Source organism: Rhodnius prolixus, unplaced genomic scaffold (genome assembly GCF_049639745.1).
Source record: "Rhodnius prolixus isolate KJV_2025 unplaced genomic scaffold, Rpr scaffold_11, whole genome shotgun sequence".
Lineage (NCBI taxonomy): Eukaryota > Metazoa > Arthropoda > Insecta > Hemiptera > Reduviidae > Rhodnius > Rhodnius prolixus.
Genome location: NW_027411625.1, coordinates 9410963 through 9433906, shown reverse-complemented (window position 1 = coordinate 9433906; position 22944 = coordinate 9410963). Strand labels below are relative to the sequence as shown.

At 33.8% G+C, this 22944-nt stretch overlaps 1 protein-coding gene across 6 annotated transcripts in view; it reads right to left on the bottom strand.

The window, feature by feature from the left end:
• The window catches only part of LOC141459569 (uncharacterized), a 153282-nt gene that overhangs the window by 21671 nt on the left and 108667 nt on the right, over window positions 1-22944 (bottom strand). For all 6 annotated transcript variants that reach the window (XM_074138799.1, XM_074138800.1, XM_074138797.1 and 3 more), the window contains one exon: window positions 2299-2405. In XM_074138799.1, the coding sequence (XP_073994900.1) occupies window positions 2299-2403 (105 nt within the window). In that variant the 5' untranslated portion in view covers window positions 2404-2405. The remainder of the gene's footprint in view (window positions 1-2298; window positions 2406-22944) is intronic.

The following is a 22944-nucleotide window of genomic DNA, read 5'->3' as shown; positions in this document are numbered from 1 at the left end:
TCTTTTGGAAAATGAAAGGTAAAATACAAGGGAAAAACACCAAATTGGCTTCCAGTTCGTCTAGATTTCTGCTTTTTCTGTCTCTGTCACCTACTTTTATGGCCAGAGCTAAAATAAATATAAATGGCCGCCTTCTTTTGGAAAATGAAAGGTAAAATACAAGGGAAAAACACCGAATTGGCTTCCAGTTCGTCTAGATTTCTGCTTTTTCTGTCTCTGTCACCTACTTTTATGGCCAGGGCTAAAATAAACATAAAGGGTAGCCTTCTTTTGGAAAATGAAAGGTAAAATACAAGGGAAAAACACCGAATTGGCTTCCAGTTCGTCTAGATTTCTGCTTTTTGTGTCTCTGTCACCTACTTTTATGGCCAGGGCTAAAATAAACATAAAGGGTAGCCTTCTTTTGGAAAATGAAAGGTAAAATACAAGGGAAAAACACCGAATTGGCTTCCAGTTCGTCTAGATTTCTGCTTTTTGTGTCTCTGTCACCTACTTTTATGGCGAGGGCTAAAATAAACATAAAGGGTCGCATTCTTTTGGAAAATGAAAGGTAAAATACAAGGGACAAACACCGAATTGGCTTCCAGTTCGTCTAGATTTCTACTTTTCTGTTTCTGTCACCTACTTTTATGGCCGGAGCTAAAATAAACATAAATGGCCGCCTTCTTTTGGAAAATGAAATGTAAAATACAAGGGAAAAACACCGAATTGGCTTCCAGTTCTTCTAGATTTCTACTTTTTCTGTCTCTGTCACCTACTTTTATGGCCAGAGCTAAAATAAACATAAAGGGTAGCCTTCTTTTGGAAAATGAAAGGTAAAATACAAGGGAAAAACACCGAATTGGCTTCCAGTTCGTCTAGATTTCTGCTTTTTCTGTCTCTGTCACCTACTTTTATGGCCAGGGCTAAAATAAACATAAATGGTCGCCTTCTTTTGGAAAATTAAAGGTAAAATACAAGGGAAAAACACCGAATTGGCTTCCAGTTCGTCTAGATTTCTGCTTTTTGTGTCTCTGTCACCTACTTTTATGGCCAGGGCTAAAATAAACATAAAGAGTAGCCTTCTTTTGGAAAATGAAAGGTAAAATACAAGGGAAAAACACCGAATTGGCTTCCAGTTCGTCTAGATTTCTGCTTTTTCTGTCTCTGTCACCTACTTTTATGGCCAGAGCTAAAATAAACATAAATGGCCGCCTTCTTTTGGAAAATGAAAGGTAAAATACAAGGGAAAAACACCAAATTGGCTTCCAGTTCGTCTAGATTTCTGCTTTTTCTGTCTCTGTCACCTACTTTTATGGCCAGAGCTAAAATAAATATAAATGGCCGCCTTCTTTTGGAAAATGAAATGTAAAATACAAGGGAAAAACACCGAATTGGCTTCCAGTTCGTCTAGATTTCTGCTTTTTCTGTCTCTGTCACCTACTTTTATGGCCAGAGATAAAATAAACATAAATGGCCGCCTTCTTTTGGAAAATGAAAGGTAAAATACAAGGGAAAAACACCGAATTGGCTTCCAGTTCGTCTAGATTTCTGCTTTTTCGGTCTCTGTCACCTACTTTTATGGCCAGAGCTAAAATAAACATAAAGGGTCGCCTTCTTTTGGAAAATGAAAGGTAAAATACAAGGGACAAACTCCGAATTGGCTTCCAGTTCGTCTAGATTTCTACTTTTCTGTTTCTGTCACCTACTTTTATGGCCGGAGCTAAAATAAACATAAATGGCCGCCTTCTTTTGGAAAATGAAAGGTAAAACAAAAGAATTCTTCGGTGCAGAATAATGACCACGACATGCCGCCCTATTAGGTTTTAGACTTAATTTCCTATAATTTATTTACTTTTTTAGTATTCCCTACAACTATAGACATCGAAGTTAGTTCTTTACGAATCCAAAATTTCAAAGGGTACTCCAAATATTTACCCATTCTTACGTAGTTACTATTTGGTTCAACAGTCCTTAAAGTAGGACCTGGATCTCCTCAACAAGTTTTCTTCCATTCGTCACGGTCTGCGGCCTATAAGGTGCCATATTATTACTCCAACCCGACGAAGATCTTCCTTCACATCATCCAGCCATCTAAATCGAGGGCACCCTCGAATTCATCTGCCTCCTGGGTTTTTCTTCCCTTCCCGCAGGCATCTTCTCTACGTGTTCCAACCATTTCAATCTTATTTACCCAATCACAACATTTAAATCATTGCTGTTTATTGTAAAGCATTATCGATAGCAATAATTGCTGCTACTAATATAAGAGAGTACAGAATTTAAAAAGAAGAAGTTCAAAAATAGTAAGATTCTTACCTGTGCTTGTGACAGGCAAATACATTGGTTTGGACAGGAAATGGCTCCTTCAGATCTGCGAGCTGACATCCACAGCCATCCCAGGACCAAAACCCGTAACTGCATACCTGTAAAAGAAAATATGGTGCCAAATTAACAAGAATTTCTCTTATCCTATCTTTGGGGGTGCTACAGGAAACAATCTTCCTTGGTTCTCAACTCAAAAATGCAAAGGACCTAAGCCTCCAAAAGCTCTTATCCTAAAACCCTCCAAAAACTTCTCACAGTTGCCTGATCAGTCTGCCGCTTTCAATACAATATCTGAGAATATCGCTGGCCTTCACCTGGCAGAGATCCTTCCTTAATATCTGACCACTACCTAATATCGAATACCTAAATCTCAGGACAATGCGAGGACACTGAGCCAAATAATGGTTCTAAGTCTTCTAGAATTCAATCCTCACTACATATATAGTTGTTATTGGTCTCTCTTCAGTATTCAGTTGGTCAGACACACAAGGAATGTGCAGACATTTCCTCCTCCAAAACTAGGAAGTGTTTCCTAGTCCAAATGCAACTTACAGTTTCCGATTTAATGCCTCCTATAAAGCTGTTCTTAGCTTATTGACATCTTTTTCCATCTGGTCCAGAGCCTCTTTTAACTCCATCATCCTCCATTTCTTGAAAATACTTTCAATTAAACGGTTTGGACATTGCCCTCTTTCGCAAATCCATCAACTTATTCGATAAGCTCAATCCCTGTATGTCCCTATTATTATACAATCTGGTAAAACAGTTAAATCCCAGAGTTAAGTCCAAACACAGCTCTCCTGTGAATTTTACATTAAAATAAAACCGTCACTTTTATATCAAATTATTTTCGGCTGTTTTAACAGATATACTTCGAAATCCTGCTAGTAACTTATGACAAACCCAACCGATACATTGATAAGTAAGTATTGTAATAACTATAGTAAAAGCAAGTCGTGTGTGTAATGTTACCAGATTTTTTATTTTTCAGGATAGCGCTTCAAGAGAACCATACGTAGTGCTAATAAACCAGGCATACGTGCAGAAGTCTGTGTTATTGCCCCCAAAACACCCAAAGTACCCACCAGAATCTAGCTGCTTCTAGCTCTCTATTAGCTTTACGACTCGCATTACGAGCTTATGCCGTATCTTGTTGTTGGCTAAAAGAATTCTGCCGCTCAACTATTTGCATATAACCTAATTTTTTAAATAATATCTAGCCTGGAAAATTTTGTAGTTTTACTCTTGAAATGCGTTCAAAAATATTTAATTCTCTTTTTACAAAATTTAGCGCATTTTTAACTTTATTGAAACCAATATGAGAATAGATACTATCCGAATAGGTTCATTAGTTTTCGGATTGAATATTATTCAACGCTGAACTAACAATCGCCTATTCAACTATAAATTTATTCAATAATTAATTGGGAAATCTGTTTTCAGTAAAAGGCAATTCGCTGTAATAATCTAACAACATGGCGTACTTCTCTTAACCCACATCTGAGCAAATTTTGTATTTTGTATTTGTTTTTCCCTAAAATCGTACAAATCTAACGAAATTACTCTTTCCCTTAAACATAAATAAGATAAACTAATAAATAGGATTACAATTGAATGGTTATTTTCATATTGTAATTAATTGTAATTGTATAAAAATTGCTTTAAAAATACATAATTTATAATTTTTATTTTTTCAAAGATGCAATTATTTTTTTTTTTAATTTATTTACAAGTCTATTGTTAACTGGAAAGTTATTTTAATTTTTGGATTAAAAGAATTGTTTTTAGTTAATTTTAATTTTGTACCATAATTTGGAACTTTCATAAGTATGTTTGCAAATGTAAATATGGGTCAATCCCACTGTTATATACATATTTGTATCGAAACAGTGTTTAATAAATAAACATATTGAATTTTTGTTGCATAATCTGATAATTTATCAAATACCTATTTATCAAAATTAGTAAAAAAAACCTTAACTTTATTATCTATGTATAACCTTAACTATATTTAACTATGAAATAATTAGAGTTAAATAATTAATCAATCAGAATGCAAGGTAGAGGTGTAAATCCATAAGTGGTTGGATTGGCCAATCAAAAGTCGGAACTTTCATGTAGACCACGCCCACAGCCACGCCCTTTCCTACAACATTGCAATGGCTGCTGGTTTAAATGTGCAATATAGCTCATAATTAGATTTAAACTATAAAAACTCATTTATAGTTTTTTTGGTTTTACCAATAATAAAATAAATATAATTAAAGAAAAATTAAAAAAAATTTAATTATCATATTTAACTACATGTTTGTAACATCCAATCTTTTCAGGATGTACCATCATGGATGATTGAAATTGGCAAACAGACTACCGAAGGTTTCGTGGTCCCAGCTACAAGAGGATTGGCACAAAATGCCTCTTCTTTTAGCTGCAATGCTTGGGAAACAAGACTGTGTTCGAATCTAATCTACTTATGAGAAAGAAAGTATAGAAAGTGTCTGTGGTTACACTTTCAGTCTTGTTAATATTTGCTTTTATGTTTGTCGTGAATTCGCTGCGAACAGAAAGAAAACTCTCAAAGAATGGACATACTTACTTTCACAAAATTATGCGGAAAATAACTATTTGTATTTGAAATTCAGAAAAACAATTACAGAGCGATAAATAAATAAATCGAATACAAGAAGATAATTTAGTGGTAGCTAGGAGTTACTGCTCCTTCATGAATAAAAGATGAACGAGCAGTAACAACTTCATTCTTTCCTTGATTCCGAAATACCACTCCAAACTTGTTTTATAAACTACGCTCACTACAGATAATTGCTTATCACTTTTATTTAGAAAATTTCCAGATCATTTGGACGAAGATACTATATTTTAGTAGGCCCTTAACTTGAATATACTGAAAGATTTTGTTTCGAAAAAGTCACCTTGGATCATGAAATAACCAAATTATTTAATAAAATCAATGTACTGCTCCAACCCTACACTTACCTTTTTAAACTAAATATTTAGTAAGGAGATTTTTTTTACCTTTTGAATAGATTTTTCTTTCGGTTCCTTAATTTGAACAACTTATAATATAATTATTGATAAACAAATAATTCCCCAGCCACTTCTTCCTGCCAAATTTTATTAAAATATGGTGGAGATTCACAGTTATTATTTAATATGTTAATAGTTCTCACATTGGGACAATCACCGTTCCTAAAGTATGTACCATAGAGACTCTAAAAAGCCATATCTACATAAAATTTGGAAGAGAATTCATGAAAATCAGTTCACGCGTTGATAATTTGAACGATTGCAGTACTTCTTCTTTGCAGGATGGCACTTTAATGTCTTGTTGGGAAATGCAAACCATTTCTTCCTGCTAAACTTTAACAAAATTCGGGCCAAGATGAACAGAGTATTTGGGTATTTATAGTTTAAAGGGGGCCATACATAAATGAGAGGTAGGCGCCACGGTAGGCGAGGGGTTAAGAGGCGAGACCTAGCAAAGCTAATATGCATTGTGGTACTGGGTTCGATTCCCAGTCTTTAGGCCTTGGATTTTTTATTTAGAGGTTAATAAAAGAAATTTTCAACCAAAAATTATTACTGTTTTTAAAGTATTTCAATGACCTGGTGATTGACATACCGAATTTTCGGTGGTACCAGTGTTTGACATGGGGTGGGACCAGTGATTGACAACAAGTATATTCCTGAAACGACCTAAAAAATTCAAAATACCTAAATCACTGTTCCACTAAGATTTTTAACAAAAAAATCAGTCTTATTCATAATTAATAACAATCGGTTTTTAAATTGGCCTACCTAAATAATGTAATATTTTTCAACATTACGCTTTTTCATGCAGTTATTGACGATCAACCCTTATACAACTATCCTACCGGAGAGTTTTAATTTCGTTCAAACCTTCTAGGGCATCTGCGTCATTCAATTATCGAGAAACTTCATTATACAAAACGTTCAAACTAGTATTAATTACATTGGCTAAAGAAACAGTTCGCTTATCCTTCTTGCAATGATAGGATGACGGTTCCGGAATGCTTTCTACCAAGATTTACCTCGTAGCTTATTATTGAAAGGGTTCGGTATATCTAGTTTTTTAATAAGTTGCCACACACTCATCAGTAGATGGCTTTTACTGATGGGAAACCCAGCTCTGGCAATGGACGTTATCAACAAAAATCCTCTTCCGCAGAAGAGAGTACTGTACATGGCTCCATTCGTCTGCTGAATGTAGATTTACCTTTCACTTTGTACAGTAGGGTAACTCGAGCGCCTGGGTGCTTTTTAGCAGCTATACTAATTGATGTTCCTTGACCTAAAACTAACTCCCGCAGTTAACAACACATTATTGGCATGAAATTTTGTTCACTTATATCCTACACTTTACTGAATTATAAGTTATATGCTGCAGCTTCCTTGGGTACAGATCCAAAAGTTGAGAAGATATTGAGAGTTGAAATTTTTTTGGGTCATGGTATTGCTGTGAAATGGGGCCCTTATAATTCCCAAAGTAAACAACAGATTATTCGTTACTCAGTAGTATGCTATAGTTTTCTTGAGTACAGATCCAATAGTCGAGAAGATATTGAGAGTTGAAATTTTTTTGGGTCATGGTTTTGCTGTAAAATGGGGCCCTTATAACACCCACAATAAACAACAAATTATTCGTATGAAATTTAGTGCTCTTACACCATCTGTTTTACTGAGTAGTATGCTAAAGTTTTCTTGAGTACAGATCCATTACTTGAGAAGATATTGAGAGTTAAAATTTTTTTGGGTCATGGTTTTGCTATGAAATCGGGCCCTTATAACTACCACAGTAAACAACAGATTATTCATATGAAATTTAGTGCTCTTACACCCTCTGTTTTATTGAGTAGTATGCTATAGTTTTCTTGAGTACAGATCCATTACTTGAGAAGATATTGAGAGTTAAAATTTTTTTGGGTCATGGTTTTGTTGTAAAATGGGGCCATTATAAATCCCACAATAAACAACAGATTATTTGTATGAAATTTAGTGCTCTTACAACCACTGTTTTACTGAGTAGTATGCTATAGTTTTCTTGAGTACAGATCCATTAGTCGAGAAAATATTGAGAGATGAAATTTTTTTGGGTTATGGTTTTGCTATGAAATGGGGCCATTATAACTCCCACAATAAACAACAGATTATTTGTATGAAATTTAGTGCTCTTACAACCACTGTTTTACTGAGTAGTATGCTATAGTTTTCTTGAGTACAGATCCATTAGTCGAGAAGATATTAAGAGTTGAAATTTTTTTGGGTCATGGTTTTGCTGTGAAATGGGGCCCTTATAACTCCCACAGTAAACAACAGATTATTCGAATGAAATTTTGTGCACTTACACACTCTGTTTTACTGAGCAGAATGCTATAGGTTTCTTCAGTACAGATCCATTACTTGAGAAGATATTGAAAGTTGAAATTTTTTTGGGTCATGGTTTTGCTATGAAATCGGGCCCTTATAACTACCACAATAAACAACAGATTATTCATATGAAATTTAGTGCTCTTACACCCTCTGTTTTACTGAGTAGTATGCTATAGTTTTCTTGAGTACAGATCCATTACTTGAGAAGATTTTGAGAGTAGAAATTTTTTTGGGTCATGGTTTTGCTATGAAATCGGGCCCTTATAATTCCCACAGTAAACAAGAGATTATTCATATGAAATTTAGTGCTCTTACACACTCTGTTTTACTGAGTAGTATGCTATAGTTTTCTTGAGTACAGATCCAGTAGTCGAGAAAATATTGTGAGTTGAAATTTTTTTGGGTCATGGTTTTGCTATGAAATGGGGCCATTATAACTCCCACAATAAACAACCGATTATTTGTATGAAATTTAGTGCCCTTACAACCACTGTTTTACTGAGTAGTATGCTATAGTTTTCTTGAGTACAGATCCATTACTTGAGAAGATATTGAGAGTTAAAATTTTTTTGGGTCATGGTTTTGTTGTGAAATGGGGCCATTATAAATCCCACAATAAACAACAGATTATTTGTATGAAATTTTGTGCTATTACACACTCTGTTTTACTGACTAGTATGCTATAGTTTTCTTGAGTACAGATCCATTACTTGAGAAGATATTGAGAGTTAAAATTTTTTTGGGTCATGGTTTTGTTGTAAAATGGGGCCATTATAAATCCCACAATAAACAACAGATTATTTGTATGAAATTTAGTGCTCTTACAACCACTGTTTTACTGAGTAGTATGCTATAGTTTTCTTGAGTACAGATCCATTAGTCGAGAAAATATTGAGAGATGAAATTTTTTTGGGTTATGGTTTTGCTATGAAATGGGGCCATTATAACTCCCACAATAAACAACAGATTATTTGTATGAAATTTAGTGCTCTTACAACCACTGTTTTACTGAGTAGTATGCTATAGTTTTCTTGAGTACAGATCCATTAGTCGAGAAGATATTAAGAGTTGAAATTTTTTTGGGTCATGGTTTTGCTGTGAAATGGGGCCCTTATAACTCCCACAGTAAACAACAGATTATTCGAATGAAATTTTGTGCACTTACACACTCTGTTTTACTGAGCAGAATGCTATAGGTTTCTTCAGTACAGATCCATTACTTGAGAAGATATTGAAAGTTGAAATTTTTTTGGGTCATGGTTTTGCTATGAAATCGGGCCCTTATAACTACCACAATAAACAACAGATTATTCATATGAAATTTAGTGCTCTTACACCCTCTGTTTTACTGAGTAGTATGCTATAGTTTTCTTGAGTACAGATCCATTACTTGAGAAGATTTTGAGAGTAGAAATTTTTTTGGGTCATGGTTTTGCTATGAAATCGGGCCCTTATAATTCCCACAGTAAACAAGAGATTATTCATATGAAATTTAGTGCTCTTACACACTCTGTTTTACTGAGTAGTATGCTATAGTTTTCTTGAGTACAGATCCAGTAGTCGAGAAAATATTGTGAGTTGAAATTTTTTTGGGTCATGGTTTTGCTATGAAATGGGGCCATTATAACTCCCACAATAAACAACCGATTATTTGTATGAAATTTAGTGCCCTTACAACCACTGTTTTACTGAGTAGTATGCTATAGTTTTCTTGAGTACAGATCCATTACTTGAGAAGATATTGAGAGTTAAAATTTTTTTGGGTCATGGTTTTGTTGTGAAATGGGGCCATTATAAATCCCACAATAAACAACAGATTATTTGTATGAAATTTTGTGCTATTACACACTCTGTTTTACTGACTAGTATGCTATAGTTTTCTTGAGTACAGATCCATTACTTGAGAAGATATTGAGAGTTAAAATTTTTTTGGGTCATGGTTTTGTTGTAAAATGGGGCCATTATAAATCCCACAATAAACAACAGATTATTTGTATGAAATTTAGTGCTCTTAAAACCACTGTTTTACTGAGTAGTATGCTATAGTTTTCTTGAGTACAGATCCATTAGTCGAGAAAATATTGAGAGATGAAATTTTTTTGGGTCATGGTTTTGCTATGAAATGGGGCCATTATAACTCCCACAATAAACAACAGATTATTTGTATGAAATTTAGTGCTCTTACAACCACTGTTTTACTGAGTAGTATGCTATAGTTTTCTTGAGTACAGATCCATTAGTCGAGAAGATATTAAGAGTTGAAATTTTTTTGGGTCATGGTTTTGCTGTGAAATGGGGCCCTTATAACTCCCACAGTAAAAAACAGATTATTCGAATGAAATTTTGTGCACTTACACACTCTGTTTTACTGAGCAGAATGCTATAGGTTTCTTCAGTACAGATCCATTACTTGAGAAGATATTGAAAGTTGAAATTTTTTTGGGTCATGGTTTTGCTATGAAATCGGGCCCTTATAACTACCACAATAAACAACAGATTATTCATATGAAATTTAGTGCTCTTACACCCTCTGTTTTACTGAGTAGTATGCTATAGTTTTCTTGAGTACAGATCCATTACTTGAGAAGATTTTGAGAGTAGAAATTTTTTTGGGTCATGGTTTTGCTATGAAATCGGGCCCTTATAATTCCCACAGTAAACAAGAGATTATTCATATGAAATTTAGTGCTCTTACACACTCTGTTTTACTGAGTAGTATGCTATAGTTTTCTTGAGTACAGATCCAGTAGTCGAGAAAATATTGTGAGTTGAAATTTTTTTGGGTCATGGTTTTGCTATGAAATGGGGCCATTATAACTCCCACAATAAACAACAGATTATTTGTATGAAATTTAGTGCTCTTACAACCACTGTTTTACTGAGTAGTATGCTATAGTTTTCGTGAGTACAGATCAATTACTTGAGAAGATATTGAGAGTTGAAATTTTTTTGGGTCATGGTTTTGTTGTGAAATGGGGCCATTATAACTCCCACAATAAACAACAGATTATTCATATGAAATTTAGTGCTCTTACACACTCTGTTTTACTGAGTAGTATGCTATAGTTTTCTTGAGTACAGATCCATTAGTCGAGAAAATACTGAGAGTTAAAATTTTTTTGGGTCATTGTTTTGCTATAAAATGAGGCCATTATAACTCCCACAATAAACAACAGATTATTTGTATGAAATTTAGTGCTCTTACACCCACTGTTTTACTGAGTAGTATGCTATAGTTTTCTTGAGTACAGATCCATTACTTGAGAAGATATTGAGAGTTGAAATTTTTTCGGGTCATGGTTTTGTTGTGGAATGGGGCCCTTATAATTCCCACAGTAAACAAGAGATTATTCATATGAAATTTAGTGCTCTTACACACTCTGTTTTACTGAGTAGTATGCTATAGTTTTCTTGAGTACAGATCCAGTAGTCGAGAAAATATTGTGAGTTGAAATTTTTTTGGGTCATGGTTTTGCTATGAAATGGGGCCATTATAACTCCCATAATAAACAACAGATTACTTGTATGAAATTTTGTGCAATTACACACTCTGTTTTACTAACTAGTATGCTATACTATTCTTGAGTACAGATCCATTAGTCGAGAAGATATTAAGAGTTGAAATTTTTTTGGGTCATGGTTTTGCTATGAAATGGGGCCCATATAACTCCCACAGTAAACAACAGATTATTCATATGAAATTTAGTGCTCTTACACACTCTGTTTTACTGAGTAGTATGCTATAGTTTTCTTGAGTACAGATCGATTAGTCGAGAAAATATTGAGAGTTGAAATTTTTTTGGGTCATGGTTTTGCTATGAAATGGGGCCCTTATAACTCCCACAGTAAACAACAGATTATTCGTATGAAATTTTGTGCTCTTACACCCTCTGTTTTACTGAGTAGTATGCTATAGTTTTCTTGAGTACAGATCCATTAGTCGAGAAAATATTGAGAGTTGAAATTTTTTTGGGTCATGGTTTTGTTGTGAAATGGGGCCATTATAACTTCCACAATAAACAACAGATTATTTGTATGTAATTTAGCGCTCTTACACACTCTGTTTTACTGAGTAGTATGCTATACTATTCTTGAGTACAGATCCATTAGTCGAGAAGATATTAAGAGTTGAAATTTTTTTCGGTCATGGTTTTGCTGTGAAATGGGGCCTTTATAATTCCCACAGTAAACAACAGATTATTCGAATGAAATTTTGTGCACTTACACACTCTGTTTTACTGAGCAGAATGTTATAGTTTTCTTGAGTACAGATCCACTACTTGAGAAGATATTGAGAGTTGAAATTTTTTTGGGTCATGGTTTTGCTATGAAATGGGGCCCTTATAACTCGCACAGTAAACAACAGATTATTGGTATGAAATTTAGTGCTCTTACACCCTCATTTTTACTGAGTAGTATGCTATAGTTTTCTTGAGTACAGATCCATTACTTGAGAAGATATTGAGAGTTGAAATTTTTTTGGGTCATGGTTTTGTTGTGAAATGGGGCCATTATAACTCCCACAATAAACAACAGATTATTCATATGAAATTTAGTGCTCTTACACACTCTGTTTTACTGAGTAGTATGCTATAGTTTTCTTGAGTACAGATCCATTAGTCGAGAAAATACTGAGAGTTAAAATTTTTTTGGGTCATTGTTTTGCTATAAAATGAGGCCATTATAACTCCCACAATAAACAACAGATTATTTGTATGAAATTTAGTGCTCTTACACCCACTGTTTTACTGAGTAGTATGCTATAGTTTTCTTGAGTACAGATCCATTACTTGAGAAGATATTGAGAGTTGAAATTTTTTCGGGTCATGGTTTTGTTGTGGAATGGGGCCCTTATAATTCCCACAGTAAACAAGAGATTATTCATATGAAATTTAGTGCTCTTACACACTCTGTTTTACTGAGTAGTATGCTATAGTTTTCTTGAGTACAGATCCAGTAGTCGAGAAAATATTGTGAGTTGAAATTTTTTTGGGTCATGGTTTTGCTATGAAATGGGGCCATTATAACTCCCACAATAAACAACAGATTACTTGTATGAAATTTTGTGCAATTACACACTCTGTTTTACTAACTAGTATGCTATACTATTCTTGAGTACAGATCCATTAGTCGAGAAGATATTAAGAGTTGAAATTTTTTTGGGTCATGGTTTTGCTATGAAATGGGGCCCATATAACTCCCACAGTAAACAACAGATTATTCATATGAAATTTAGTGCTCTTACACACTCTGTTTTACTGAGTAGTATGCTATAGTTTTCTTGAGTACAGATCGATTAGTCGAGAAAATATTGAGAGTTGAAATTTTTTTGGGTCATGGTTTTGCTATGAAATGGGGCCCTTATAACTCCCACAGTAAACAACAGATTATTCGTATGAAATTTTGTGCTCTTACACCCTCTGTTTTACTGAGTAGTATGCTATAGTTTTCTTGAGTACAGATCCATTAGTCGAGAAAATATTGAGAGTTGAAATTTTTTTGGGTCATGGTTTTGTTGTGAAATGGGGCCATTATAACTTCCACAATAAACAACAGATTATTTGTATGTAATTTAGCGCTCTTACACACTCTGTTTTACTGAGTAGTATGCTATACTATTCTTGAGTACAGATCCATTAGTCGAGAAGATATTAAGAGTTGAAATTTTTTTCGGTCATGGTTTTGCTGTGAAATGGGGCCTTTATAATTCCCACAGTAAACAACAGATTATTCGAATGAAATTTTGTGCACTTACACACTCTGTTTTACTGAGCAGAATGTTATAGTTTTCTTGAGTACAGATCCACTACTTGAGAAGATATTGAGAGTTGAAATTTTTTTGGGTCATGGTTTTGCTATGAAATGGGGCCCTTATAACTCGCACAGTAAACAACAGATTATTGGTATGAAATTTAGTGCTCTTACACCCTCATTTTTACTGAGTAGTATGCTATAGTTTTCTTGAGTACAGATCCATTACTTGAGAAGATATTAAGTGTTGAAATTTTTTTGGGTCATGGTTTTGCTATGAAATGGGGCCCATATAACTCCCACAGTAAACAACAGATTATTCATATGAAATTTAGTGCTCTTACACACTCTGTTTTACTGAGTAGTATGCTATAGTTTTCTTGAGTACAGATCCATTAGTCGAGAAAATATTGAGAGTTGAAATTTTTTTGGGTCATGGTTTTGCTATGAAATGGGGCCCTTGTAACTCCCACTGTGAACAACTGATTATGTGTATGAAACTTTGTGCTCTTGCGCACTTTATTTTACTGAGTAGTATGCTATAGTTTTCTTGAGTACAGATCCATTACTTGAGAAGATATTGAGTGTTTAATTTTTTTGGGTCATGGTTTTGTTGTGAAATGGGGCCCTTATAACTCACACAAAAAACAACAGATTATTCGAATGAAATTTTGTGCACTTACACACTCTGTTTTACTGAGTAGTATGCTATAGTTTTCTTGAGTACAGATCCATTAGTCGAGAAAATATAGAGAGTTGAAAATTTTTTTGGGTCATGGTTTTGCTATGAAATCGGGCCCTTATAACTCCCACAGTAAACAACAGATTATTCATATGAAATTTAGTGCTCTTACACACTCTGTTTTACTGAGTAGTATGCTATAGTTTTCTTGAGTAAAGATCCATTAGTCGAGAAAATATTGTGAGTTGAAATTTTTTTGGGTCATGGTTTTGCTATGAAATGGGGCCATTATAACTCCCACAATAAACAACAGATTATTTGTATGAAATTTAGTGCTGTTACACCCACTGTTTTACTGAGTAGTATGCTATAGTTTTCTTGAGTACAGATCCATTACTTGAAAAGATATTGAGAGTTGAAATTTTTTTGGGTCATGGTTTTGTTGTGAAATGGGGCCATTATAACTACCACAATAAACAACAGATTATTCATATGAAATTTAGTGCTCTTACAAACTCTGTTTTACTGAGTAGTATGCTATAGTTTTTTTGAGTACAGATCCATTAGTCGAGAAAATATTGAGAGATGAAATTTATTTGGGTCATGGTTTTGCTATGAAATGGGGCCATTATAACTCCCACAATAAACAACAGATTATTTGTATGAAATTTAGTGTTCTTACACCCACTGTTTTACTGAGTTGTATGCTATAGTTTTCGTGAGTACAGATCAATTACTTGAGAAGATATTGAGAGTTGAAATTTTTTTGGGTCATGGTTTTGCTATGAAATGGGGCCCTTATAACTCGCACAGTAAACAACAGATTATTGGTATGAAATTTAGTGCTCTTACACCCTCATTTTTACTGAGTAGTATGCTATAGTTTTCTTGAGTACAGATCCATTACTTGAGAAGATATTAAGTGTTGAAATTTTTTTGGGTCATGGTTTTGCTATGAAATGGGGCCCATATAACTCCCACAGTAAACAACAGATTATTCATATGAAATTTAGTGCTCTTACACACTCTGTTTTACTGAGTAGTATGCTATAGTTTTCTAGAGTACAGATCCATTAGTCGAGAAAATATTGAGAGTTGAAATTTTTTTGGGTCATGGTTTTGCTATGAAATGGGGCCCTTGTAACTCCCACTGTGAACAACTGATTATGTGTATGAAACTTTGTGCTCTTGCGCACTTTATTTTACTGAGTATTATGCTATAGTTTTCTTGAGTACAGATCCATTACTTGAGAAGATATTGAGTGTTTAATTTTTTTGGGTCATGGTTTTGTTGTGAAATGGGGCCCTTATAACTCACACAAAAAACAACAGATTATTCGAATGAAATTTTGTGCACTTACACACTCTGTTTTACTGAGTAGTATGCTATAGTTTTCTTGAGTACAGATCCATTAGTCGAGAAAATATAGAGAGTTGAAAATTTTTTTGGGTCATGGTTTTGCTATGAAATCGGGCCCTTATAACTCCCACAGTAAACAACAGATTATTCATATGAAATTTAGTGCTCTTACACACTCTGTTTTACTGAGTAGTATGCTATAGTTTTCTTGAGTACAGATCCATTAGTCGAGAAAATATTGAGAGTTGAAATTTTTTTGGGTCATGGTTTTGTTGTTAAATAGGGCCATTATAACTCCCACAATAAACAACAGATTATTTGTATGAAATTTTGTGTTATTACACACTCTGTTTTACTGACTAGTATGCTATACTATTCTTGAGTACAGATCCATTAGTCGAGAAGATATTAAGAGTTGAAATTTTTTTGGGTCATGGTTTTGATGTGAAATGGGGCCCTTATAACTCCCACAATAAACAACAGATTATTTGTATGAAATTTTGTGCTCTTACACCCTCTGTTCTACTTAGTAGTATGCTATAGTTTTCTTGAGTACAGATCCATTAGTCGAAATGATATTAAGAGTTAAAATGTTTTTGGGTCATGGTTTTACTGTCAAATGTGGCCCTTGTAACTCCCACTGTGAACAACTGATTATGCGTATGAAACTTTGTGCTCTTGCGCACTTTATTTTACTGAGTAGTATGCTATAGTTTTCTTGAGTACAGATCCATTACTTGAGAAGATATTGAGTGTTTAATTTTTTTGGGTCATGGTTTTGTTGTGAAATGGGGCCCTTATAACTCACACAAAAAACAACAGATTATTCGAATGAAATTTTGTGCACTTACACACTCTGTTTTACTGAGTAGTATGCTATAGTTTTCTTGAGTACAGATCCATTACTTGAGAAGATATTGAGAGTTGAAATTTTTTTTGGTCATGGTTTTGCTATGAAATGGGGCCCTTATAACTCCCACAGTAAACAACAGATTATTCGTATGAAATTTAGTGCTCTTACACCCTCTGTTTTACTGAGTAGTATGCTATAGTTTTCTTGAGTACAGATCCATTAGTCGAAATGATATTAAGAGTTAAAATTTTTTTGGGTCATGGTTTTACTGTCAAATGGGGCCCTTGTAACTCCCACTGTGAACAACTGATTATGTGTATGAAACTTTGTGCTCTTGCGCACTTTATTTTACTGAGTAGTATGCTATAGTTTTCTTGAGTACAGATCCATTACTTGAGAAGATATTGAGAGTTGAAATTTTTTTGGTCATGGTTTTGCTATGAAATGGGGCCTTATAACTCCCACAGTAAACAACAGATTATTCGTATGAAATTTAGTGCTCTTACACACTCTTTTTTACTGAGTAGTATGCTATAGTTTTCTTGAGTACAGATCCATTAGTCGAGAAAATATTGAGAGTTGAAATTTTTTTGGGTCATGGTTTTGTTGTGAAATGGGGCCATTATAACTTCCACAATAAACAACAGATTATTTGTATGTAATTTAGCGCTCTTACACATTCTGTTTTACTGAGTAGTATGCTATAGTTTTCTTGAGTACAGATCCATTACTTGAGAAGATATTGAGAGTTGAAATTTTTTTGGGTCATGGTTTTGTTGTTAAATGGGGCCATTATAACTCCTACAATAAACAACAGATTATTTGTATGAAATTTTGTGCTCTTACACCCTCTGTTCTATTTAGTAGTATGCTATAGTTTTCTTGAGTACAGATCCATTAGTCGAAATGATATTAAGAGTTAAAATGTTTTTGGGTCATGGTTTTACTGTCAAATGTGGCCCTTGTAACTCCCACTGTGAACAACTGATTATGCGTATGAAACATTGTGCTCTTGCGCACTTTATTTTACTGAGTAGTATGCTATAGTTTTCTTGAGTACAGATCCATTACTTGAGAAGATATTAAGTGTTTAATTTTTTTGGGTCATGGTTTTGTTGTGAAATGGGGCCCTTATAACTCACACAAAAAACAACAGATTATTCGAATGAAATTTTGTGCACTTACACACTCTGTTTTACTGAGTAGTATGCTATAGTTTTCTTGAGTACAGATCCATTACTTGAGAAGATATTGAGAGTTGAAATTTTTTTTGGTCATGGTTTTGCTATGAAATGGGGCCCTTATAACTCCCACAGTAAACAACAGATTATTCGTATGAAATTTAGTGCTCTTACACCCTCTGTTTTACTGAGTAGTATGCTATAGTTTTCTTGTGTACAGATCCATTGGTCGAAATGATATTAAGAGTTAAAATTTTTTTGGGTCATGGTTTTACTGTCAAATGGGGCCCTTGTAACTCCCACTGTGAACAACTGATTATGCGTATGAAACATTGTGCTCTTGCGCATTTTATTTTACGGAGTAGTATGCTATAGTTTTCTTGAGTACAGATCCATTACTTGAGAAGATATTGAGTGTTTAATTTTTTTGGTTCATGGTTTTGTTGTGAAATGGGGCCCTTATAACTCCCACAGTAAACAACAGATTATTCGAATGAAATTTTGTGCACTTACACACTCTGTTTTACTGAGTAGTATGCTATAGTTTTTTTGAGTGCAGATCCATTACTTGAGAAGATATTGAGAGTTGAAATTTTTTTGGTCATGATTTTGCTATGAAATGGGGCCCTTATAACTCCCACAGTAAACAACAGATTATTCGTATGAAATTTAGTGCTCTTACACACTCTTTTTTACTGAGTAGTATCCTATAGTTTTCTTGAGTCAGATCCATTTTTTGAGAAGATATTGAGAGTTGAAATTTTTTTGGTTCATGGTTTTGTTGTGAAATGGGACCATTATAACTCCCACAATAAACAACAGATTATTTGTATGAAATTTTGTGCTCTTACACCCTCTGTTTTACTTAGTAGTATGCTATAGTTTTCTTGAGTACAGATCCATTACTTGAGAAGATATTGAGAGTTGACATTTTTTTTGGTCATGGTTTTGCTATGAAATGGGGCCCTTATAACTCCCACAGTAAACAACAGATTATGCGTATGAAACTTTGTGCTCTTGCGCACTTTATTTTACTGAGTAGTATGCTATAGTTTTCTTGAGTACAGATCCATTAGTCGAAATGATATTAAGAGTTAAAATTTTTTTGGGTCATGGTTTTACTGTCAAATGGGGCCCTTGTAACTCCCACTGTGAACAACTGATTATGCGTATGAAACATTGTGCTCTTGCGCATTTTATTTTACGGAGTAGTATGCTATAGTTTTCTTGAGTACAGATCCATTACTTGAGAAGATATTGAGTGTTTAATTTTTTTGGGTCATGGTTTTGTTGTGAAATGGGGCCCTTATAACTCACACAAAAAACAACAGATTATTCGAATGAAATTTTGTGCACTTACACACTCTGTTTTACTGAGTAGTATGCTATAGTTTTCTTGAGTACAGATCCATTACTTGAGAAGATATTGAGAGTTGAAATTTTTTTTGGTCATGGTTTTGCTATGAAATGGGGCCCTTATAACTCCCACAGTAAACAACAGATTATTCGTATGAAATTTAGTGCTCTTACACCCTCTGTTTTACTGAGTAGTATGCTATAGTTTTCTTGAGTACAGATCCATTAGTCGAAATGATATTAAGAGTTAAAATTTTTTTGGGTCATGGTTTTACTGTCAAATGGGGCCCTTGTAACTCCCACTGTGAACAACTGATTATGTGTATGAAACTTTGTGCTCTTGCGCACTTTATTTTACTGAGTAGTATGCTATAGTTTTCTTGAGTACAGATCCATTACTTGAGAAGATATTGAGTGTTTAATTTTTTTGGGTCATGGTTTTGTTGTGAAATGGGGCCCTTATAACTCACACAAAAAACAACAGATTATTCGAATGAAATTTTGTGCACTTACACACTCCGTTTTACTGAGTAGTATGCTATAGTTTTCTTGAGTACAGATCCATTACTTGAGAAGATGTTGAGAGTTGAAATTTTTTTGGTCATGGTTTTGCTATGAAATGGGGCCTTATAACTCCCACAGTAAACAACAGATTATTCGTATGAAATTTAGTGCTCTTACACACTCTTTTTTACTGAGTAGTATCCTATAGTTTTCTTGAGTACAGATCCATTACTTGAGTATATATTGAGAGTTGAAATTTTTTGGGTCATTCTTTTGCTATGTAATGGGGCCCTTCATAGCAATTACCCTTAATTCCTTCGAATTTTTTCTTAAGCTCTAAATTACCAGTCCCTTAACTCTATTTGTTTTGTGTGAGTGCTTTTTAAAGTCAATTTTCGAAAAAAATAAGCATACGCTTAAAAAAAAACTTTTAGTCTGTTGTTTATTTTAAACTTCTCTGTCATAAACCTATTTATTTCAAACATTATTCTGAACAAAATTATTATTTAACAGTTCTGAGATCTGAGTATATCTACTGATTAAATCTTCTAAATCTTTAGATCTTTTAAAACGATTCCTCTTTTTTTTGTGATGGTTCGGATTTCAGCCTCGTCAGATTCGATGATAGGTGGGGGTAGAATGGTGCTGATGGGTATGGCTTACAGCTTCGTTGAACTCGATGATTACCCGGTCAGATTTGGAGGTGTTTTGATCTGGCACAATTTACGTGCGCCACAACCGCCATTTTCCCTCTACTACTTTACATAAATGAGAGACTAACTCCTCTCCTATTCAATGAGGACATCTCTAGATTGAACAAATTAAATTGACACTGCTTCCCTGAGTCCTTTTATTGCCTCCAAAATGGGCGATATTGCACGTTTTGGGATCCTATGATCTATACGAGTGCAATACTTTTTTACTTGCCTTGGCATAAAAGAGTAAAAATTGGCAACCAAAATGGAGAAAGAGGACGGCAAAAGTTTAAAGTTGAAAAAAGGGAATAATAAGGACTTGATGGTGCGCGGTGGTGAAGTATATCGGCTTTCAACTCAATCCACCGAACTAATATTTGTTCGCGGCCGACCGTACAGATACCCTGTTGACTTTCCTTGGAGAGGGTTTTTTTTATTTTTTACCTTTATTTGGTTTTATATTTGGGGTTTCTAGTTTTAAGAATAATTTTTTGGTTGTTAATATGTGAACAGGGGCTCCGGCCACTCGTACAACAAAACTGCTAAGAACTAAGTCAATTTAGTGAAATGGTACTGTAGAGGATTGATTAAACTTGCAGACGCCATCTTTCTTCTGGCCTCGTTTGAACCTCAACAAGTGCAAACCTCCAGAATTCCTTCTAACCACAGAAAAATAGTTTTACCAGGTAAATTAACAGATTTATTAATGAGTTTGCCCATAGAACAATAAAAATAAATATGCATAGTACAGATTTATTTACATTTGAGGAAAGACCCCCATACAAACAGTGTTGAGCTCAAGGCACAATATTAATTTAGAGACAATAATAATCATAATCGTCTTATAAAAAAATGAATAACAATAAAGCGGAGTTTTAGAATGATACATATCATAATAGGCTAACAAATTAATATTAAAATGGAGGCGCCATGGTAGCCGAGCGGTTAGAGGCGAGACCTGTGAAGCTAATATGTATTGTTGGTTAGTGGGTTCGATTCCCAGTCTCCAGGCCTTGGATTTTATTTAATGGTTAATAAAAGAAATTTACAGTAAAGTATGTTTGCTAGTCGCCTCCGTCCACGGCATCTAATTAGTAGTTGGACGTAGAGCCCGCCTTAAAAAATAAGCAAATACTTTAATATTAAAATAGAAAAGTAAAAGACATTAATTAAAGAAGAATTAATTACAGAATTAATACATAATAATTTGCTCAATTAGATTAAATGTAACTGAACTTAATGGAATAAGAATTAAACTTTGTTAAATAAGAACGAAAAATAAAGAATTAAGTTAAACTAAAAATGATCCGTTACTTCTACTTTAGGTGTAAATTATATTACAAACTTTTTATAGAATATGTGCGATTAAATAATCAAGATGATTAATTTACAAATCTAATAAAATCATTCGCACAGTGCAAATGATCTTAATTTTAAGCAATTGATGATATAATAGGACAGCTGTCAACAAAACAGTTATTGTTTCTGTTATAATCATTTATTTGCTTGTATATCTTAATAACTATGTTAGTTTAAAACTATTAACTCGCTTGAAATCAACAATCTGTGATTGTACGCAGGAAGTAGAGAAACAATAAAGTTTCTGTGTCTAGCGGTCTAATAAAAAGATCGAGGCAGTTACAAACATTTATCAGATCTAAGCTTTGTGTAGAGATTAGAAATGAGGAGTCACGAAATCTCAATCTAAACTGCACAAGAAGTGAACACTGTATGAAGTGATGAAGGTCTACTGCAGTGGATAGATTGTAAAGCGGGCCAGTAGAGCATGCTGTCAGATATAATTATGAGGAGAAAATCTAAGGGTCAGCAGCTGGATTCGAACCCGGGACCTCTGCGTGGAAATCCAATACGCTAACCGTATAGCTAATCCCTTCCCTCTTTGCTTTTGTTAATGTAATTGAAGAATAGTATTTATCAAATTAATTTAAAACACCTAATTTCAACAATTGTTTTCTCTTTTTCTATAAAAGATAAAGTTCCCAAATTTTCTTTATAATATAGAGCAAATCCTTGTTTATAATTATGTTCATGAAGCGAGGTAACGGAACAATAACTTTAGAAAACGTTTCTGTACATTAGGATTTAAGGTTACATTGATTATTTGAACTATATTTCTTTTTCTTTTTTCTATGTTCAAAAACATTTAAAACGGATTGATTTTAATTAGACTCTATTTAATTCAAATGAATAAATAATGCAGGGTATAAAGTGCAGGTGAAAGGTTTGAAACTGACTGATGACCGCGACATATGTGGTCGCATCAATGATTAAGTAGGCACTGATGAAAGGGTTTCTAGATTTAGATTTAACGTGTTTGCACATGATAAATAAGCATAGATCTGTTAATTTATTTTCACTGTATGTTGCACTATGTATTATAGTATTCAAGCGCAGGGTTAGCATAATCCGCTGTTTTTTTTTGGGTGGGAGGGGGATTTAACAGTGGGAATTGTTAATTCAGGAAGTAATTTTATTCAATTATGGACGAATGTTGTCTCCTTATACAGGTAAAATATAAACAAAATCTATCGAGTAGTTTTTGAGATATTTGAAGTTAAAGATTTCACTGTTTCAAACGAAACCAAAATTTAACTATAAATATCTCGTTTCCTACTTGACAGATTTTTACTAAATTTTATATAATTATAGAGAAAAGTTGTCTTCATATAAAGGTGTAATATAAACCAAATCTATCTAGTAGTTTTCGAGATATTTGAAGTTAAAGATTTCACTGTTTCAAACGGAACTAAAATTTAACTCTAAATATCTTGTTTCCTACTCGACAGATTTTTACGAAATTATATACAATTATAGGCAAAAGTTGT